The following is an 18,271-nucleotide window of genomic DNA, read 5'->3' on the forward strand; positions in this document are numbered from 1 at the left end:
AATGATAAAAATATTAATTTTAAAAAAGAAGAGTTAAAAAAAACAAGAGGAAAAAAATATGACCTTGAGTCTATCCCAATTAATTTAAGAACAGGCTTAAGGCACTGAAGACAAGATGAACTGTGGGAAAATGAAGAAGACCATCCATGAAGAAAATATAAATTTATTACAATGGAGGAGAAAGAAAAAAACAAAACAGATGTCAGGAGAGACTCCGAAAATTGCATTAGTGTTGAGAAGCCAAAACAAAAGGTCCTTTTTTTTTTACAAACAAACAACTTCTTTCACCTAAGTAAAAAGATCTGAACAGAAGATTTCAGAGGGCAGCCCATGAAGATAAAGCAAAATATTATAACGAAATGTACAGTGAACTGGAGGCAGAAAATAAAAAGGAAAGAACTCGCTAAGTATTTCTCAAGCCGAAAGAACGGAAAATAAATTCAAGTTTTGAGTCACAATACTGAGATGCTATGGGCACAACCTTGAACGATCCAGGATCAAGAGAGGATCAAGCATCAAAAGATGGAAAGAATACACAGAATTTGCTATACCAAAAGAAGTAGTTGACACGGAAAAATTTCATAAAGTGCCATATGAACAAGAGTCAATGATAACGAAGGATGAAGTTCAAGTTGCACTGAAGGCATTATAAAAAAAAAAAGTCCTAGGAATTTATGGAATACCAACTGACATGTTTCAACTAACAGATGCAACCCTGGTGTGCTCACCAGTCTATGCCAGGAAATTTGGAGGACAGCTGCCTGACTGGAAGAGAAACATATTTGCTCCCATTCCCTAGAAAGGAGATCCAACAGAATGTGGAAGTTATGAAACAATATCATTAATATCACATTATGAAGTGAGCTCTGGTGGCCTAGTGGTAAGAAGCTGCACCGCAATCCCCAAGGTGCAAGGTTTAAATCCACCAGATTCTCTGCTGGAGAAGGATGGGCAGTCTCCTCCTGTGCCAGTCAGATCTGACTCAACAGCACACAACAATGAAAAAAAAAAAGACACGGGGAGAAAACCCCACATTACGGATATATCAATATGACTTTCCTAGACATCTGAATCTGATCTAACCATGTGGGTAGGTGCGACTATGTGAATAGAGCATGTTAGCGTATCCACAAGGGGATTGGTCAGTCTCAACAATCTATAAGGGGCATTATCGACTACTCCCACCCCAGAAAAAAAAGTAAAAGAACGTAGGATGCCCTTTGAGACAGCAGCACCATGTTCTGATGTGAGCTGGGCCCTTGGGACTGCTACACCATTGGAAATGGACCTAAGAGCCTTTGCCTAAGTTTGCTGGACAACTGGGTGTGGGGTGGCCATAATGTATAGCACTGAGACCTTTGCAACACAGGCTAAGACTGAGGGGTGGGGAGCCAATATTGGCAGGACTGAGAACTTTGTAACACTGGCCTAACGCTGTGAGGCTCAAGGCTGAGATCCCTGAGAGCACATTTGGGAAGCTGTCCTGATTCTATTCTGCTACTAACATGGATTATAGCCTTCTGACTTCCCTAACTTGGTTCTGTGGATTATAGCCTTCTGACTTCCCTAACATGGTTCTGTGTGGTCTGTGAACTATAGCATTGGATTTTGGACCCAGCAAAGCAGTAATGGGAATTGGTTTGTTATTGATGCTGTTGATGTGGACAGCTCCCATTTGTGAAGTTGGTAAACGTCAGACATAGTCATCCCCACATGGTCCCTGCTATTTTTACACATATGCAAGCAAAATACTGCTGAAGAGCATCCCAAAATGGCTACAACGGTACACTGACAGAGAACTGTCAGAAGTTTAAGCTGGATTCAGAAGAGGCCATAGCAGTAGGGATACTGACTGCTGATATCAGACAAATCCTAGCTGAAAGAAGAGAATACCAGAAGAATGTTTGTGTTTTATTGATCATGCAAAGACTGTGTGGATTATAAAAAATTATGGCTAACACTGAGAAAAACGGGTATCTCAGAACACTTAATTGTTCTCATAGGAAATCTATATAGAGACAAAAATGCTGTTGTTTGAACTGAGCAAGGGAACACTGCATATATTAAAATCAGGAAATTGTGTGGGAAGGAAGTATCCTCTCTCCACACTTATTTTGTATGCGGAGCAAATAATCCCTGAAGTTGGACTCTATGAAGAGGAATGCAACATCAAGATCAGAGGAAGATTAAACACATAGATAATATAGATAATACTTGCTGAAAGTGAGGAAGACTTGAAATGTTACCTGCAGAAGTTTAAGGACTGCAGCCTTCAATATGGATTACACCTCTACATCAAGAAAACCAAAGTCCTCACCACATCATAATAGCGAAAGGATTGAAGTTGTTGATAATTTCATCTAGCCTGGATTAACAATCAATACCCTTGGTAACAGTAGTGAGAAGTTGTTGTTAGGTGCCATCAAGTATGACTCATAGCAACCCTATGAACAAAAGATCCCTATTCTATCCTGTGCCATCCTCACACTTCCAGACACACAAGAGCCCATTGCAGCAGTCATGATGTCAATCCACCTGGTTGAGGATCTTCCTCTACTTCACTAACCCTCCACACTTCTCATCATCATGTCCTTCTCCGAGGAATAACACCTTCTAACAGCATGCCCCAAGTATGTGAAGTAAAGCCTCATCATTCTTGCCTCCAAAGAGCACTCCGGCTGCACCCTCTCCAAGACACATCTGTTTGTTCTGTTGGCTGTCCACGGGATGTTCAGTACTCTTCTCCAACACTATAGCTCAAAAGTGTCAATTCTTTTCCTGTCATCCTTATTTTATTGTCCAACTCTCAGATGTATAGTAAGTAACTGGAAAGACTATGGCCTGAATCAGACGCAACGTGTCTCCTTATTTGCTAAGTGTTGGTAGCAAGGGTGTTAATTGTAGATCCAAGCAAGATGAAGCTGTTGACCATTTCAATCTCCTCTCTATCCATCGTGGTGCTGCCCTTTGGTCCAGAGGTGAGAATCATTGTTTTCTTGACATTGAGATCGAAGACTAGATGAGCTGTGGGATGATATTAAAGATATTATCCATGAAAAAAGTAAAAGATCATCACAAAAACAGAGGAGAAAGAAAAATTTGAAATGGATGTCAGAAGAGATTCTAAAAGATTGCATTGGAGTGTTGAGAAGTCAAAACAAAAGGAAAATATGTCAAAGTAAAAGATCCAAGCAGAAGATTTTACAGGGCAGCATGGGAGGACAAAAAGTATTACAATGGAATGTAATTATATAACGGAATTGGAGAATAAAAAGGGAGGAACTCACTCTGCATTTATCAAGCTGAGAACTGAAAAACAAATTTAAGCCTTGTGTTACAATATTCAAAGATGCTATGGACAATATACTGATTAAGAAAGCATCAAAAGAAGATGGAGGGAATACACAGAATGTCTGCAGTCAGAAGGGCCTAGTGTATTATTTAAGACAATCTTAACATATGTTTATTTCTTTTTAGTTTCTTTTCATGTGCTATCAAGTTGCCTGTGCCTCATAGCAACTCTATTTACAAAAGCTCTGATCTATGCACACCCATGTTTATTGCAGCTTTGTTCACAATAGCAAAGAGTTGGAAATAACCCAAGTGCCCATCAACAAACAAATGGATAGAGAAGCTCTGGTATATTCACTCAATGGAATACTATGCTGCATTGAAAAATAAGGAACTCATGAAATATTATTCAAAGTGGGTGACCCTGGAGAACATTATGCTGAGTGAAATATCTCAGTCACAAAAGGACAAATATTGCATTGGGCCATTGTTGTAAAACGGGACTGGCATTGGGGTTGAGGGAAGACTGAGAAAGAGGGGATAAATAATGTCTACTGCATTGAAACAGATGAGGGAGAAAACTGTTTAAATGGAATATATGATTCGGTATTATTGTCATGACAAGAGTCCAGAATGATGGCTGCACAGTAGAGTGGACTTGGGGGGGAGGAATTGTTTAACAATGAAAACTTCTTTTACCTTTCAAAGAGAAGAGCAAATTGTGGGGAGGGGGTGAGCAGAGAGAAAAGTCCAACAATGAATGAATGGATACCCTAAGCCTGTAAACTTTCATTAAAATTACTAAAAAAAAAAAAGCAGCTCTGAACTCTGCTCTATCCTGAGCTAATCTCATTGTCTCTGACACACCTACTCCCAATACCCCAGTTACTGTGTGAATCCATCTTATCCTAGATCTTCCTCTCCTGGCAATAGGCCCAAAGTATATGATATGGAGTTTCTAACTCCTTGCATCCAAGGAGGAGCTTCATTTCACCCTCTCCAGGATAAACCTCTTTGTTCTCTTGGCAGACCACGGTATGTTCAATACTCTTCTTCAGCATCACACCTCAAAGGCATCAATCTTTCACTTAGAGTCTTTTCACAGTTCCCTTCCCACCTCCACTCCCAAACTGATCATGATAAAGCATAGGTTCACAATCTCTTTTACAAAACTTTTGGGGCCAAGTGTGCTTCAGAGCACAAAATCATACTTATTTATACAACAGCTGGGAAAGGTAGAGGGTCAATGAAAGAGAGAAAGACCCTAAAGGAAATGGACCGACACAGTGACTGCAATAATGGCTTGCGCCTGGTGGAGATGGGGATGATGGCACAGGACAGGGAAAGTTCCAATCTCTTGTTCATTGGGTCACTATGAGTTGTAGTTGACTTCACGGCATCTAACAACAAGAAGAATAAAATAGGGGCTGGGGAAGCACTTTGTAATCAGATAAACTGATGTGTTTGCAACAAAATGGATGAAATCACATTAACTGGGATGCACAAAGACCAAAGAAAAACATCATGTGCCATCAGATTTACCTCCAAATAAGCTACAAAAAACTGTCAAGTGTTTAAACGTTATGAATTTTGGAATTGCAGATACAAATTTAGATAGACTTTCAGGTCTAGTATTCTAGACTCCAAGCTCAGTGCTTATTTATTTACCACCTAATCAGTTTTTCTTTATTATGGTAGCAAAAATATTTATTAAAAAACCTAGTTGATTCCTACTCAAGGAGACTCCATGTATGTCAGAACAGAACAGAATAACTCTAGGGTTGTCAATGGCTGATTTTTTTAAGGTATGAAGAATACAATGGCTGATTTTTTTCAAAGTAAACCACTGGGCCTTTCTTCTGAGGCATCTCTGGAAGGACTCAGTGAGGAATGGCCAGACTTTTCAGTTAGCAACCCAGCATGTCAACAACTTGGAAAACTCAAGGGCTCCAAATATAGCTACAAACATTTGCTATTTCAACAAAAATGTTGTGCATGCACAATTCAGTGACATTACATTCACCACGCTGTGCAACCATCACCATATCCATTTCCCCATTTTTCTATTACCATTAACAGCTCAGGAACCCCTACAGTAATGCTTCCCTTTCCCCCAGTCCTGGAAACAACCAACAATCTTGGGTCTCTGAGCAGCTGCCTATTCTAGCTATCACACATAAGTGGGACCATACAGCATTTATCCTTTGGTGACTGACTTTATTTCACCTAGGATGTTTTTAAGATTCATCCACATTCCTATCTTCTCGTTAGTATGGCTGTGTCACCCCCTTTTAGACTGTGAGCTCATAGAGGGAAGGGGAATATCTTGCATTCCTCACCAAAATTCCTCTGAGCAATTCAACTCACCCTTCAAGACTCAGCTCAAATTTTACTTCCTCTAAGATGTCTTTTTATCATCTTCCTGACCCTGGAAGGAAAAAAAGGCCTTGATCCATTTTTCAGAGCTCTCATTACACTGGCAGAAAGGGCTACTGTATTGTCTAAGAACATCTTAGGTTATATTGCTTTCAGTTCAGTCTTTTCTCTCTGTCCCTTCCTGCCTCCTGCAAATGATTATAACAAAGCATAGGCTCACAATCTCTCTTCCAACATTTTTGGGCCAGGTGTGCTTTAGAGCTCAGAATCCCAGTAATATGCATGCGAGCTGGGAAAGGTAGCGGGTAAGCAAAAGACAGGAAAGCACCTTGAAGAGATGGGTTGGCACAGTGAATGCAACAATGGCTTAAGCAGGGCAGACACAGTGGGATGGCCCAGGGTAAGGCATACTTCTGATCTGTTGTTCATAGTGCCAGAGACCAAAACAGTGCTCATTAATGCTCTCTAAAGACATTAATTTTTATGTCTGGAGAGAAAATGTGGCATGAAACTTCCAGTCATTTTAGGGAAGTAGGCATTGTCATTGTTGTTAGGTAATGTAGAATTGACTACAATTCATAGTGACCTTAAGAACAACAGATCAGAACCTTGCTCTACCAGCACCAATCTCACAATTTCCAACACGTTTGAGCCCATTGTTACAGTCACTGTGCCAAGCCACCTCTTTGACTGTTGTTCTCTTTCATTGACCTTTCCCAGCATAATGTCTTTTGTCTAAGGATTGCCCTTCTTGATAATAGGCCCAAAGTATGGGAGATGGAAGTTTCACCATCCTTGATTCTAAGAAGCACCCTGATTGCACCTTCTCTGAGAAAGATTTGTTTGTACTTTTGGCAGTCCTATTCAATACCTTTTGCCACTACAATGAAAAGGCATCGACTGTTCTTTGGTCTTGTTTATTCATTACCTACTTTTCAGGAAGCGAATGAAAGACCATGGCTAGGATCAGATAAATTTTAGGTTTTTTTTATGCTTCATGAAAACATTTTATTGGTCTTTCGGATAGAAACGGAAATATATTTGCCAAGAAGGATGATTCCCTACATCATGGCCTCCTCTTTTCCGAGTCTGTGTTTGGTCCCAGTGCAGCCTGTCCTGCACTTCTTGTCTGCGATGCTGAAACCTTGCCTACCCAGCACCACACAGAAGTCTAGGCCGTAGATACCAATGCTGGGGTCATAGTTGATCCCCAGATCATTGTTCTCCTGGATCTCAAAACCAAAGTTTCCAGTATCTGAGAAGTTTTGTGGTTTTTTTTTTCCTTAACTCATATCCCTCACCTTTAGACCTGTCTCCAAGATTTCCTCTGCCTTGTCCCCTAGGACTGTGTAGTTAACAGCAATTTTTTCCATTTCTCCTAACGCCAAAGGATCTGATGGTGTATATCTAGCTTTGGAGAACACGTAAGTCTGGCCTGTGAGCTGCTCCAGCAACTTCGCTGCCTGTCTCCACGCTTGCCTAGAGAGATGTTGAGGCAGAGCTTCAGATGAGCAGCTCCCACACGGGGTTCGCTTTTTTGCCTTGATCCTGCACCATGATGGAGAACAGGAAGAGCAAACCTTAGTCTTTAAAATCCATCTAACACCAGCAATGATATCCCTCATGCCACAGCCTTTTTTGAATCTAGCTTGAATTTCTGGCAGTTCCAGCTATTTTAAAATTATCTTTAGCAAGGTTTTATTTGCACATGATATTAATCAGTAATATTGTCTGATAATTTCTTAACTCTGTTGGATCACTCTTTATCGGGAATGGGAACAAATAGGAATTTCTCTGATCCCTAATGATCAGGTAACATTCTTCTAAGATTTTTGGTATAGATAGACTAGTGGGCATGCATGCCCAGGGCTGCAACTATTTGTTGAAATAACTTAATTGATATTTCATCCATTCCTGGAGTCTTGTTTTTACCAGTGCTTTCAGTGTCATTTGAACTCCTTCCTTCCTTACCATTAGTTCTTGATCATGTTCTAGTTCATGATTCCTGAAATGAATCAGTGTTGACCAATTCTGTTTGGTACAGTCATTGTGTATTCTATCTTCTTTTAACTTTTCTCACATCATTCAATATTTTGACCATGGAAGCCTTCAGCACTGCAATCCTTCAGTATTTCTTAAGCTGAAAGAAAACTAAAAAACAAATTTGAACTAGAGTTACAATTCTGACAGGAATCAGGAGAAGGAGCTCAAACCAACCAATGTAACTCAGCTATTCAAGCTCGTACTAGTTGTCTCTGGTTCTGGGCTAGTTAGGAAAAAAATCCTCCCTACAAGGTGAACACAAATAAAGATGGACATTATTCTTATGAGAACGTAATTTAGCAATGACCCATGGTTATTTTTCTACTGAAAAGTATATGTCAAACTTACAATAAGATTATACTTCTTACCTAGATATCTGTGGTCAAGAAGAGAATATCTATAAATAGGTCTGTTTGTAGATGGAAGATTGTATATTAAAAAGAACATGAGTTTGAAGTCAAACAGGCAGTCCCAGGTTTGAATCCCACTGTGATAATTAACTATATATTAAAGCCTCAGAATACCTATCTGTAATAGGGGGGTAACATGAAAATCCAGCTTACAATAGCCACACAATAGATGTTGAAAAAAATGACACCTGTTATCATTGGTAGGAATAACAAAGGCATTCTTGAAACAATTAGATATTTGTACCTCAGAAAAGAATAAATAAGAGAAGACAGTAATTGTTTGGAAAAGTCAAGTGAATTTAATTCAACAAATACTGAGTCTGTCCTACTTAGCACAAGTGCTGTGTCAAGGGTTTTAAATAATGGGGTGGGGGAAAAAGAAATTCAACTTGACTGCATGGAAACCCTCTCAGAAGATGCTGGATGAAGCACACTAACTGAAGCAGGTTCCTGGTGTTAAAGTACAGTGAGAGTTGGAAGGAGAATACAGTCTTTGGGAGAAGAAACACGTTAGCTGTGGCTTGAAGGATAAACAAGAGTTTATTACAGTGGCCAAGCAAGGAGTAAAGTATTCCTGTGAGAAAGAATGGTAAGTCACCTGACCTGACAGTAGGGCAGACAAGGGGTGTGATCTGAATTAGAGCTGTAAAGATTCAACTACATGGAAATTCTTAAATAAGAAGTCACACTGATGTTATTTGGTAACCAACTCTGGGGGATGGAGTGAGTCTTCCAGAGCTCCACGTTTCTGGTTTGGGCAATGACAAGGAGGAAGGAAGAACAGTCTTGCGGTAGAGAAGGTGGTGATATACTTGAAGTCTAAGCAGGTGGCTAGCAGTGTAGGTACAGAACAGAGCTTTGAGTTGGTTCTTTGAAGACAGCCTCAACTCAATTCACTGCCAAGGAATCAGAATCGTAGCTGACATCCCCACTGGGTTTCTTTTTTTTTTTTTTCCGAATTAACAAAGTTTATTTCGAGTTCGAACCCAGGCTCCCGCGTGCTGACACAGCAGCATCCAGCCGAGAGCCCCCACTGGGTTTCTGAGGCTATACATCACATGAAAGGAGATTGCTCATTTTTCTCTAGTGGAGCCACTGGTGGGTTTGAACCACCAGAGAGGCACAGTTTTCAGTCTAAGATAATGAATTAACTTATCCTGGGTGGTATGTCTTAATAGTAAAAGACAACACTGATAGTGAAGGCTCACTGTGCTCTAGGTATTGTGCTTAGCATTTACATATCTGCCGTTTACCAACTGGACGGTATTTTCACTGCTAACTTACAGATGAGGAAACGAAGACTTAACTTGCCCAAAGTGAAACTTGGGGGTAAGATCTAAACTAAAGATCTTAAGTTCATGCTATTAAAACCTATGCAAGCATTTGCTAGACTGTGGGATTCTAGTTTTGGGAGATATTATGAGTTATTTCCTGGGGGTTTAATACATTTAAGAAATGCTGCCCACTTAAATCCCTTTATAAAAGTCAGATTGCACATTAGAAATTTAAAGACTGAGAAGTTAAACTTTGTTAGGTTTTGTGTGACCTTCCCTAAAGTTTCTTGGGCTGGAATCACTATTTTCACAGCCATTGAATAACAACCTGCAGGAACAGCACTCCTCCAAACACCACTGGTATAGAAACCCCTCCCAGTTTCCTGCATTGTCTCCAGGGAAGCCTAGTTGCTTGGGGCAAGTTGAGATTCACACAGTGGGAGAGAAAGAGACTGGGGCAGGGGCCAGAGGAAAACCAAAGCTGCAAACACAGGTGGGTGGTGGCAGGGGGCAGGCTTAACCCATCCATACAGCATGCCTGTGAGGAGGAGTGTTAGTCCAGCTGCTTTTCACCAGGGAGACTGGCCCCAGCCTGCTCCAAGGAATGCCATCAATATCACAGACACCGCTCTTTCTGCAGACAGTTCTAACAGCGTTGTCAAGGATACCATTCTGCCAAGACAGGAAGGAAACTGGAGGCCAAGTCTCAATTCCAGGAGTCGGACCTCAGGAGTAATGTTAGCAATTTCTTCACTGTTCCTCTCCCCCCCACCCCCCCCACTTCTTCTTCTTCCTTTTAAATCCACGAAAGGAACAGGTGGTTGTGTTGTGGAGTGCAAAGGAGGCACCCAAACACTGTCCAGGCAGATCTCAAGTCGGCTCCCCAGCACCATTCTTGACTTCTCTGGTGAGGGCAATGGCGCCAGGCAACCCAGTGGGATGCCACCGACTTCAGACCACAGATCCCAGACCAGATAAGGTCACAAAGGCTCCTTTGAGGCTGAGGCTGTACACCTGTGATGCTGTGTGAAGTACAAGAGAGACAAAAGCAGGCAGAAGAAAGAGCCTTTTGAAAGGGGGAAGGAAAGAGGCCAGTACCCTGGAGACTGGCTCGGTTATATTCATCATGTAAGGTGGGCATCCGCCAACTCTGCTGTGATATCTTTCCTGCATTCTGCATTTAATTAGCAGCCATTTGTACTTATCTTGCATCTTCTACTCAGTTACCTCAAACAGGTCAGTATCATTGGAACAAGAGCAGCAGGTAGGAAGAACGTTACACTAGTTACATACAGAAGCTTTCTCATCTGCTCTGTACAGGGTCTAGAATGTGTCCCATGATGGGACTCTGGGTGAAGAAAACTGACACCTTACATGCCTCTTCCCTGTCTGTCCATAGTTCCCATGGTCAACAACAAGCTACCATCTGTGTTTGGTGAAATGTCTATTGAGTTGGGTACATAGTTTTAGGACTTAATTAATAATTAAGAAGCAGTGCACAACTGGGAAATTGTGAGGGAATAAAGTACCCGAACTCTTGGCCTGTAACAGCTCACCTTCCAGCCCAGGATGCTGGGGGCTTCAATTGTTTTTCAGGGACCTCAGGGCTTGCAGAGAGGGTTCTATTTCCTAAGCGAAGCTTATATGTGCAGTTGGTGTGCCAGGCATACCTAACCCCTCCTTGTGCCTCCTACGGTACTCATTCTTTGAAGTAATACCTGCCTGCCTATTCAGAACCCATCCCTTTTGCTCTTTAGCATAATGGCTTTGAACTGAGGAAAAAGCAGAGATTTAAGCCAACTTCTGGAAGTCTCCACCTGGGGCTGGCAAAGAAACCTTCCAACCTTTCTTTAGCTGAAGTTTCCAGAAAGCTCACAAGCCCCATAATATTATTGTATATCCACTGACATTTGGAAAACTCTGCTGGAAGGGAGCGGCAATTTCTGTTGCTTAGGTTGCAGAGTCCTAACTCTACTTGTGAGTCCAGCAAGCAAGACTGAACCACAGCAGGGAGCAAACACTGCGATCAGCTGTCTTTGTCTTAGGCTTGAACAAGATGCCATGTAGTCCCTGCATGGCTGGAGGCTGCTGATTGTGTAAGCAATAGGGGTAAAGGAGGTCTTGGCAAAATCTTGCCTTTACAACCTGCATTTCTAACAATATTGTTGCTTCCTGGAAGCTGCTGGAGCAACCGCTGGTGAACACACAGGACAATGCCTGCTTTGATTTCATAAAACTGATGGAACCGGGATAACTGGTCAAGGGATTGAAGCAGAGCCCTCATCTACTTTCAGCAGCTAAGAGTGTTTTTGGGAGGGAGGGGATATAAAGGTCTGTAGGTTTTGAAGTACACAGAAATGGGGGGTTATCTATCATTGGCACTAAAGGTGGGTGACAGTATGCCTACCCATATTTATCACTGCGGACCTTGTCAACTCTTATTTTTATCAAAGACTACTCCAAAAGAACAAACAGGTTTGTCCTGGAGGGTGAAACCAAATTGATCTCTGGGGACAAGGATATTTAAGTTTTGTCTCAGGTACTTTGGTCACATGGCCAGGAGGGAACAGTCCTTGGATAAGGACATTGTGCTTAGAAAGGTGGAGGGATGGTGCAGGAGAGGAAGACCCAGGATGAGATGAATTGACTCAGTGACTGGAGAAATTAGATTAGGACTGTCGCAGATGATTAGATTGGCTCAGGATAGGGCAGGGTTCAGAGATAATATACACAGGGTTGGTATGAGTTGCAGGCAACTTGATGGCCCTTAACAACAGCAACAGTCCAAAATATGGAGACTGGAGTGATTTCTTCTAATTAGTGGCAGAGTTAGGACTGGAACCCAGGTCATTCCTGCAGAGGGCCCCAAATGAAACATCTTCCCCCCCCCCCCCTTTTTCACATCAAGACAGGTAATGTGCTCATGTCGTAACAAGGTTTACAGGGCAGCACATGTCATACAAAAGCATGAACACCCAATCATTATGCTTATGAATGGGAAAAGGATCTCAAATGAAACATCTTGAGCCACAATCTAACCTCGTGTCATATTTACTCCTCTAAAGACAGGTTCTTCTACTCATCAATGTGGGAAAAGTCGGGAATCCTACCAGAGAACTGCAGTAGCTGCTAGGAGGCCAGACTACACTAACAACTTAGGGTTGTACTGGGTGAACGTTCCTCCCAGGAGCAAGAGACACGGAGAAAAGTCTTGTCTTTTGTGCAATTCTGGGGAGGTGTATCTGCCAAGTTTCATGCTCAGAGGCAAGGGTGAAGAAACTAGGGTAGATGTGCTTGGCTTCAAACACCACAGTCTAGTGGTGAAGTCCAGGGGCAAGGTTATGTCTATAAAGCTACAAGAAGTGTAAGCCAACTTGAGTTTGAATCCTGTGACATTGGGCAAGTCACCCCTGAGCCTAATTTACAGGACATTCACCCCTCACAGGGTTATATACTGAGTATGGCATGTGTTCTAAGTATCAACCAGATACACCATGTTTTCTTATGTATTTAGGTCTCCACACACGTTTCTGATCCTTCTGCTTGTAACAATTTTACATGTCATTTCCTCACACACAGCCCAGTGACTGCCTTGGTATTCAATGTAAGACACTTTGTCTTCAGAGAAAGTAATGAGGGGTTATGTAAAGAATGTACATGTTCTACATTTTTTGCTAACCAGATTTCCCCTCCACAGATATTTTCATAAGCACCAATTGTTTTGCTTTTCTTTTTTTAAAAAACCAAACAACCAGCAACATGATAAACAAACAAACAAACAAATGTATTTCTTACAGAGTTGATGGGGGGGGGATAAAAGATGAGTAATCTCTTTTTGTCCAATTCACTGTCTCTGAAAACCTGCTGGAGAGTCACCTATGAGCCAGTTACAACTTGATGGCAATGAGTTTGAGTTTTTCTGTGTCTACAGGAATCCAAATATGTTAGATCACTTACCCACACTGGTAGGGAACTCTGATGGCTTAGTGGTAAGAAGTTGCACTGCCCAAAGGCAGGCAGTTGAGATCCACCAGTGCTCTACCAGGGAAAGACAGCCATCTCCTGCGTGACCTACTGTCTCTGAAAACCCACTGGAGGGTCAGCTGTAAGTCAAGTTTGGACTTGGTACTTAACAACAACCACCACCAGCAGCAGCAGCAACCCCCTGGTAGGGCTATAGTCGCCCATCTCCAGGACTAGAGAGTGAGTTCCTTGAGGCAAATACCACATTTTATTCATTTTTACTTCATCAGTGTCTCACACTCAGTGGGTCGGTCCTCAAGAACAAAAAATGCTGACTTAAGCCAACGAGTTAGGCTTTTTCTCCTTTCATTCGTGTTCACAATAGAGACTTAATCAAATCAATGAAACTCCACTACCAAAGCCCAGTTTTCACCAGAGCACTGCCTGATACAGGCCATGGTTTTTACAATCACTTGTTATGCATCAGAGAGTTGGAAAATGACTAGGGAGGACAGAAGAATTGACGCCTTTGAGCTGTGGTGCTGGAGAAGAGTACTGAATGTACCATGGACTGCCAAGAAAACAAACAGATTCATCCTAGAGAGGGTTAAACCAGGCTGTTCCTTGGAGGCAAGGATTCTGGGGCTTCGCCTGACATACTCTGGACATGTTGTAAGGAGAGACAGGTCTTTGGAGAGGGACATCATGCTGGGCAGAGTGGAGGGACAGCGCAGAAAGGGAAGACCCTCTATGAGGTGGATTGATTCAGTGACTGGGGTAATCAGGATGGGTGTGTCAGAGGCAGTGAGATTGGCACAGGATAGAGCAGGGTTTAGGGCTGTTGTACATAGGGTCGCTATGAGTCGCAGGCGACTCGACGGCACATAACAACAAACAACAACACAGTAATTCTATCTTAAAAAACTTTAACATCCACAGTGAAAAGAGGAAATCCTGTGCAGGAAACTGAGAACTCATGACCTGTTCCCTCATGTTCCACACAGCCTGACACAGAACGGGGATGTGACCATGGGCTTCACAGCTTAGTTTCAGGAACTCAATCTATGCTGGCAGCAGGTAGGAGGGAAACTCATGATGGTCAGAATGAAAGTTCTAGGATCCTGAAAGAGGCAGAGGAAGGTATTTCTCTATTTAACCCAAGATATTCCTATGAAAAGTAGAGACGGCCGAATGACCTGTGATCTCACTTCCTCTTTTGATTCATCTTTTTACAAATTGTTTACTCCATCTCATTCTCAATGGCATAATTAGTTGATAATGGCAGAGTCCTGAGAAGGTACTCCAGAAACAAAAGGAAAGAGGAAGTCATGAAAGATTCTAAGAACTATCAGATAAATTTTGATGGTGACCTAGTGGCAAAAAGCTGTGCCGCAATTCTGAAGGCAAGTGGTTTAAGGCCACCAGCTTCTCTGCAGAAGGATGAGCAATCACCTCCCGTGCTATTAACACATTGCCGCAAATGACAGCAAATGTGTTTCTAAGCACGGCAGTCACTTTAAAAAGTGTGCAGCAATATGTTAATTGTCTCTGAAAACCTGTCAGAGGGTCAGCGATGGGTTGGTTCAGAGTACACAACAACAATAAAGAAGAAGTGATGCTTCTGAATTGAGGTGTTGATAAAGAGTACTGACTATCCCATGATCTGCCAAAACAAACCTGTCTTTAAGGAAGGGCAACCAGAATGTTGCTTAGAGGATGGTGTAAGCTCATCTCACTTTCTTTGGACATATTTTTACCAGTCCTTGGAGATAGACAGTGTGCTAGGAAAGGTGGAAAGTCAGCAAGAGAGAAGACCCTCAATGAGATGACTGACACTGACTACCATAGTGGCTTGGGCATGATAGACTATGAGGATGACACAGGATAAAGTTTTAATTTGTTGTTCACAGCGTTGTAACTGATAGCACCTAACAACAAAATCATCTAATAAAAAGAATCTAAAACTCTAGACAATGGCATAAGAATGTCTGAAATTTGTACAATGTTTGTATTTCCTTATGCCTATCATTTTCTCATGATTTTTTTAACAGTTAAATCCTTTAAGTGAAAAGGCCTGAGTATTTAGAAGAATTTTTTTTTGTGGGGGAAGTAAGAGAAATTCCAAGGAATAAGGGAAAACAGCTTAGTAGAAGAGGAAAAAAAACCCAGTTGGAATGTTTGAGGGCTGACAAGAATGAAGACAGGGCGGGGTGGGGGGATGGGAAAGAATGAAGAGAGGGACATTGAAAATGCAGACTTGAGAACTGGAGATACCTGGGGGCCTCACTCTGAGGAGCTTTACAGACCCCTGACTCTAGCCAACTGCACATCAAACCTCCTTGAGTTCTGACCCACAGTACAGTATATTATAAACCATACTAGTTTAGGGAATGCTCTGCTTGGACACTGAGTAGTTCTAAATGTAACCTGATTGAACCTGTTCCAGATACCTAGTCACCAGGATGTGTAAAGGACACTTGATTCTTTCTGTGCCAATGTGGTTACCCTCAATTTTATAAGACATGACTAAAGAGAACCCCAGCCTTTGGCCTCAGGCCATATGCAGGCAAGTCAAATACCCTGAATCTGGGTCAGCAGAGAGTTCTTTCTGCCTGCCTGCCTGCCTGCTTGATAATCTGGTAAGAGCGGGCAATGGTTGTAAACCCTAGTCTGGGCATTGGAGTCACCTGGACAGCTTTAAAAAACATAGATGCTCAGGGGTCATCATAGACCTACTAAGTGCTTTAGTGGTGGGGCCTGGGAATATGTGGTTAATAAAAGTTCCACAACTGAAATGTCAAGGCAAGGTGATGCTTTGTGTAAGTGTCCTAGTTTGAACTTCCTGGAAATTATGAATTGCTTCATACAAAGAGGTAAGAGAAGCAGTCTTTGTTTCCTAAATGGCACCTGCCAACAGACCAGATTGTTACAGCATTTCTTGCGCTCCAAGATGGAAGAATTCATATGAAAGGACTCTCCTTGGTTGCCAAGCAAATATCTTGTCTCCCTAACCCTCCTAGGCCATTCTCGATGGTTCCCGAACATCTAAGATGCTCTTCTCAACACACACATCACTCTTCCTTTTACAAATGAACAGAAGAAATAAACCAATACAGGGTGTATTTCTTACTTTCAACTCAGATTTAGTCAACACTTTTGGAGTACCTATTTTGCACATATTTTGAAACATAACTTACAAGTTTGTAAGCTCAAGCTGTCAGCCCATTTAAAGTGCATTCCTGGAAATGGAGTAGTGCTCACCAGAGCCTTACCAGCTCATTACAGCATAGTCCCTCGGGATATTTCTTCCTGACAGGTGATTCATTACCTCTGATCAAATTACAATTTGGGGCTTATTGACTAGTGTGTCTTTGTAATATTCTTTTCAATTGCTTTAATGGTGCATGTGGCTAGATTGAGTGTATGATCTTGAATCGATCTGAGGCTTATCCCTTCCAGCTGCAAAAGCATGCAGCTTAGATTTTAACCATTAAAAAAAAATCCATGCTTCCCTATTTTTTTGAAAACAAACTATTTGCTGGGATTCAAAGCAGAGTTGTAAACAAGGGACAGCAGGAAAGCAAAGCATGTAAACACTTTTTTTGGTAGTGCTCAAGTTGATTTCAGATGATCAACTTTGTATGGAATGTCTGTACTGTTTCCATTCTCTTAACAATGATGACATTAAAGTGCAGAGAATTTAAGCAACTTGTTTGCACACAGCTAGGCGATGGAAGAGATCTGACCTAAATTCTTTTGATTTAGAGGCCAGCGCTTTCACTTTAACTCCATTCCAGCCTCACTTACTCTTCTGAATGGCTAAAGCTATTTATGGGAAGAATTATGCTGGTTGAAACTTATATACAGTTTCTATAAAAAATATGTAAAACTCATGGATTAAGAGTCAAGATATTTCAGAAGGGCTCAGAAAGGTCGAGAGATTTGCCCAAGATCAAATGCTCCTAAGACACTGAGCTTGTATTTTACTTCAGATTGGATAGCTCCAAAAATAAGAGCTCTTTTCAGTAAACTAAGCCAAGGTACATATACAATACAAAGGAAAGGATATCACAGGAACCAGGAGCCAGGGATCAAGAATTCCTTGGTCAGATCACGTTGGAAAGTCATTTGCTCCCCATAAAACGGAAACTGATCTTTGACCTACTTCACGGAAAGGTGAAGGCCAAATGAAATAATGGTACTTTCTTCTATAATTCATGCATCCATTAATAATAATGAAAAATAATAAAAGGTATGGACTCAGGACAATAGGTCAGAACCGTTAATTCAAATTAGTTAATAAGTTCAAATATCGACTGCGAATTACGGCTGTGACTTTACTTTTCTCACCTGCAAAATGGGAACAAATCAAGTACCTGTTTTAAACAAGGGATTGTTTGAGTCATGGCATGCAATCAGCGGAAGTCATTATTACTGTTAAATTGTTTCTTTTAGGCTTTCAGCTATTTCGAGGCACAGACTTTACGAGCTACCAAATGTTTCCGAGCGTCCGTTTTGGTCTTGCTTTTCTCTGCCCGCCTCCTCAGACCTGTCACTCTCTTCCTAGCCCCGTTTCCCCCAACCCATCTCAAAGCACATCAAGAACTCGGGTCTCTTTTCCCCCACTTCGGCGCCGCCTCTTACTCGACGACCTTGGCTGGATCCCCGTGATGCCCGTAGACCAGCGCCCGGACCTGGGAGGGATCGGCAGATGCGGAGTAGGAGGAGGCAGCCGGTCCGCGGTGCCCTGAAGCCAGCGACAGCCAGTGCCGCGGCCCGGCCACAGCTCGTATCCGGCATAGTGAGGTGCAGACCCACATGCTCTTTTCCGTCTAAATAGAGTCGGGCGCACGTGTATACGTCATCGTCCCGCGACCAGGCCTTAGTTCCCCGCCTTCCGCCCGCCCCCAGGCG

At 42.1% G+C, this 18,271-nt stretch overlaps 1 protein-coding gene and 1 pseudogene across 1 annotated transcript in view; both read right to left on the minus strand.

Annotated features, from left to right (window-relative positions):
- The window catches only part of MECR (mitochondrial trans-2-enoyl-CoA reductase), a 51,036-nt gene extending 32,859 nt beyond the window's left edge, over positions 1 to 18,177 (minus strand). Inside the window, exon 1 of the mRNA XM_006894988.1 lies at positions 18,002 to 18,177. Within this exon, the coding sequence (XP_006895050.1) occupies positions 18,002 to 18,177 (176 nt within the window). The remainder of the gene's footprint in view (positions 1 to 18,001) is intronic.
- On the minus strand, positions 6,729 to 7,224 carry LOC102844387 (annotated as a pseudogene).
- Positions 18,178 to 18,271: the final 94 nt, after the last annotated feature.

The sequence above is a fragment of the Elephantulus edwardii genome, unplaced genomic scaffold, assembly GCF_000299155.1.
Source record: "Elephantulus edwardii isolate Elephantulus edwardi_28Jun2011 unplaced genomic scaffold, EleEdw1.0 scaffold00152, whole genome shotgun sequence".
NCBI classification, from domain to species: Eukaryota; Metazoa; Chordata; class Mammalia; order Macroscelidea; family Macroscelididae; genus Elephantulus; species Elephantulus edwardii.